This window comes from Mesocricetus auratus, unplaced genomic scaffold, assembly GCF_017639785.1.
Source record: "Mesocricetus auratus isolate SY011 unplaced genomic scaffold, BCM_Maur_2.0 Super-Scaffold_100024, whole genome shotgun sequence".
Lineage (NCBI taxonomy): Eukaryota > Metazoa > Chordata > Mammalia > Rodentia > Cricetidae > Mesocricetus > Mesocricetus auratus.
Window position 1 is genome coordinate 6,522,630 of NW_024429205.1, and position 3,734 is coordinate 6,526,363.

The window sequence follows — 3,734 nt, forward strand, 5'->3', positions numbered from 1 at the left end:
CACTGGCACTTTAAGAGAATGATAATCTCAAAAAACCACAAAATTGCCAAATTGTTCCCTAAACTGCTAAGCAGATTAAACATGACTAATGAATGAGTTTGGGTTTTATAAAGAAAAACCAAATGGATTGGACAACTAGTACTAATATGCAAAGTTTACCATCTTTCCTTGTATCTGGTTTATAAAGGGACAAATCACAATATAGGAAAATATATCCTTAATTTTAAATATGGCATAATTTTAAGAAAAGCTGGCTCAACTAATTAAAAATACTTTTTAAACAGTCAAGTTTCCTGAGCAATCCTGTATTTAGATAAATGGGCAAAGGCATTACAGCCAGTGTTTTCATCAGCCTTCGCTAGGACCAATGTCAGCGAAGTTTAATATGGCAGTCTTGTATTTTAAGCTCACGCTTTTGGGGGATACATTCTCAGGTCTTTAATAGGGAACTGCAGAATGTAACTGCCATTACACAGTAATGGACATTAAGAAGAGTCCTCACGTAAGGATTAGAACACAATTTCCTACTAGTCCTTCAAGGACACTTCCAGATTGTTCGATTCTAATAATTCCATGGTGTGATAGAATTGATCACTCAGCTTTGCAAATGGGTTATGTACTATCTCTTATCCAACTGATCACGATTTTGGAATTTCAACTATGGATGAAAATGTTACCCATCACAATATGCAGGGTGTGTAGATAAAAGCTTCCTCCCCCCCTCAGCTAACTATATGAAAAGAAACACTGCAACAATTCATGTGACCCAAAATGGGCAAAAGCAAAAGACTAGCTTCCCCTTGAGAAGAAAAATTTCAGACCTATGAAAAGGACAACAATACTAATAAGAAAATTGTATTTACTTAGAAGCATTCAGAATGTCAACAAAACAGCTGCAATTTTTTTTGCAATTACAGAGTGGTATTCAGTTAACAGAACAATTATCTTCGTATAAGCTGCATCAGAGACAACTGAAGATGGGAAAAAAAGAAAAAAAAGAAAACTACCGTCCCCATATATAACTAATTTGTGCTGTGCACCAACAAGAACCTGCTTTAAATTTCCATGCCAATTTACAACCCCCAGACTGTACCAGGCAAGATTAGTGGCTACTGAAAATACCACCAGGACAGGGCTATCTAAAGACACATTCGGTAGTGTGTTAACTATACAAAAAAAGACACTGTACAGTTTAAAAACAAATCTTACACAGCCTTACATTTCAATTTTTTTCTTTAAAAGGAGTGAGTTGTGTACAGGGGGGTTAAATGCTTTATAGACAAAAAAACTGCTCTAGAACCAACTTATTCATCATCATCATCTTCTTCATCTTCGTCTTCCTCTTCTTCCTCCTCTTCCTCATCCTCTTCATCTTCCTCATCATCTTCTTCTTCCTTCTTTTTCTTGCTCTTTTCTGCCTTGACCACCCCCTTTTTCGCTGCATCGGGTTTTCCTTTAGCTCTGTAAGCAGCAATATCCTTTTCGTACTTCTCCTTCAGCTTGGCAGCCTTCTTTTCATAGGGCTGCTTGTCATCTGCAGCAGTGTTGTTCCACATCTCTCCCAGCTTCTTTGCAACATCACCAATGGACAAACCAGGGTGTTCTCCTTTGATTTTTGGGCGATACTCAGAACAGAACAAGAAGAAAGCCGAAGGAGGCCTCTTGGGTGCATTGGGGTCCTTGAACTTCTTTTTGGTCTCCCCTTTGGGGGGGATGTAGGTTTTCATTTCTCTTTCATAACGAGCCTTGTCAGCCTTTGCCATGTCTTCAAATTTCCCCTTTTCTTTAGCAGACATGGTCTTCCACCTTTCTGAGCACTTCTTCGAGAAGTTGACAGAAGCATCCGGGTGCTTCTTCTTGTGTTCCTCCCGGCAAGTTTGCACAAAGAATGCATATGAGGACATTTTGCCTCTCGGCTTCTTAGGATCTCCTTTGCCCATGTTTAGATGATTTTCGTCCGCGAGGCACAGAGTCGCCCAGTGCCCGTCCGGCTCGCGCTTGCCCCGGCGCTGTCTCTATGGAGCTCAATGTACTGCCCACAGTGTACTTTTAATTGTTCATATTTCAACTTTTTTTTCATCTAATTTTTGTTTTGTTTTTTTCTAGACAGAGTGTCTGTATGTAGCCCTGGCTGTCCTGAAACTCACTCTGTAGTCCAGGCAGGCCTCAAACCCAGAGGCCTCTACCCCTGCCTTCTGAGTGCTGGATTAAAGGCATGTGATACCTCCAAGCCTTCATTTAATATTTTTCAGCCAGTGTTATTTCTCTGGTCTCTCACTTTTTTTTTTAAATGTCAGAATGCTCGTGGACCTTTGTAGGAAATTCATTCTGCTATTGACAGCTGTAGCGACATTGGTTTTTTTTTTTTTTTTTTTTTGGTTTTTCAAGACAGGGTTTCTCTGTGGCTTTGGAGGCTGCCCTGGAACTCGCTTTGTAGACCAGGCTGGCCTCGAACTCACAGAGATCCGCCTGCCTCTGCCTCCCGAGTGCTGGGATTAAAGGCGTGCGCCACCACCGCCCGGCTAGTGACATTGTTTTAATGCACACTGTGTGCAGGATTGCAGCTGTTGGAATCTTGTAGTCCTGGGGCAGTCATGGTAGGGCGTTTGCACTGAGCATGCCCTTAAAGGTTATCGATTGTCATCCCTTGACTCATAGTTCCGAAAGCTGAACGGGGAAAGAAGCAGCCGCTGCTGCTGACACTATTCTCTGTTCACGCTTACCGGCCACGTATCCGGGATTGTATCCTATCGAGATGATGGATTTTGCAAACAGGTAGTGCCTAGGCCGCATCAGAATTCTGGTCTCTCTCTTGGCTCCCAAAGGCCCCTGCTAGTCCCATCATACCGTGGCTTCTTCTGCCACCACAGTCACATAGGCACCGCTGTCCTGGAGCTCTAGAAACTTGAACTATAGATCCTAGCTGACATACTTAAGCCCTTAACAATGGAGGTCTTGGCTCAATGCTCTGTGTGGGTCTGGATTTGAGAAGTGTCTGATAGGCTGGTGCAGATCAAATGTTCACTGCTGGCCCAATCATCTGCGGCCAGAGGATAAAGTCACATGAGAATCTAGAGGCTGGAATCTGATGGTCAGAAGAGGACCCTGTCTCCCAAGGAGAGCACTGGTCCCACATAAGGGACACTGTTGCTGACTGTGCTCTCTGTAATGCAGTCCATTCAGAAGGACACCAAGGAGTTTTGAAAGGGAAAGAGGCCCTGCCCTGCTGTTGATCAAGGACAGACATCGTAGACAGACGCTTACATGGCATGCACAGAGCCCTGGGTTCGACTCTCAGCCCTGCATAAAGTGGGGGCAGTAGTGTGTGCTTGCAATCCCAGCACTCCAGACGTGGAGGCAGGAGAGTCAGAAGTTCCAGGTTCTCCTTGACTTAGCAGAAAATTGGTTGCCAAGCCTGGGCTAGGGGAGATCCTGTCTCACTAACTGACAACCACTAGGAACCACAGCTGGATAGAGAAGGGACAGTTTGCTAAGTCCAGGGCCAGGAAAGCGAAAGCAAAAGCAAAGGGAGGAAGTGCTTGACCTTGCCTGAAAACCAAAATGTACAAATAAGGGAATAGTGAGTGGAAACAACTCAGGAAGGGGCCGAGCCGGAACCGGACACAAGTGCTGTGAGTAGTAGTTACCAGAGGTTACACTGCCAGGCAGAAAACAGGATGCCCAAGTGCGTCCAGGGTTCAGGTAAAAAAACAAAAAGGGTGTTTAGTGGCCAT

General features: G+C 44.0%; 1 protein-coding gene across 1 annotated transcript; it reads right to left on the reverse strand.

The window, feature by feature from the left end:
* Positions 1-846: 846 nt before the first annotated feature.
* On the reverse strand, positions 847-2,032 carry LOC121133795 (high mobility group protein B1-like). The gene has a single exon (XM_040730807.1). It carries the CDS (start codon positions 1,938-1,940, stop codon positions 1,305-1,307), a length of 636 nt encoding a protein of 211 aa, XP_040586741.1. The 5' UTR covers positions 1,941-2,032; the 3' UTR covers positions 847-1,304.
* Positions 2,033-3,734: the final 1,702 nt, after the last annotated feature.

Bases quoted from the DNA above. Each gene is read 5' to 3' on its own strand.
- LOC121133795 (XM_040730807.1), bottom strand. From the start codon at position 1,940: ATGGGCAAAGGAGATCCTAAGAAGCCGAGAGGCAAAATGTCCTCATAT.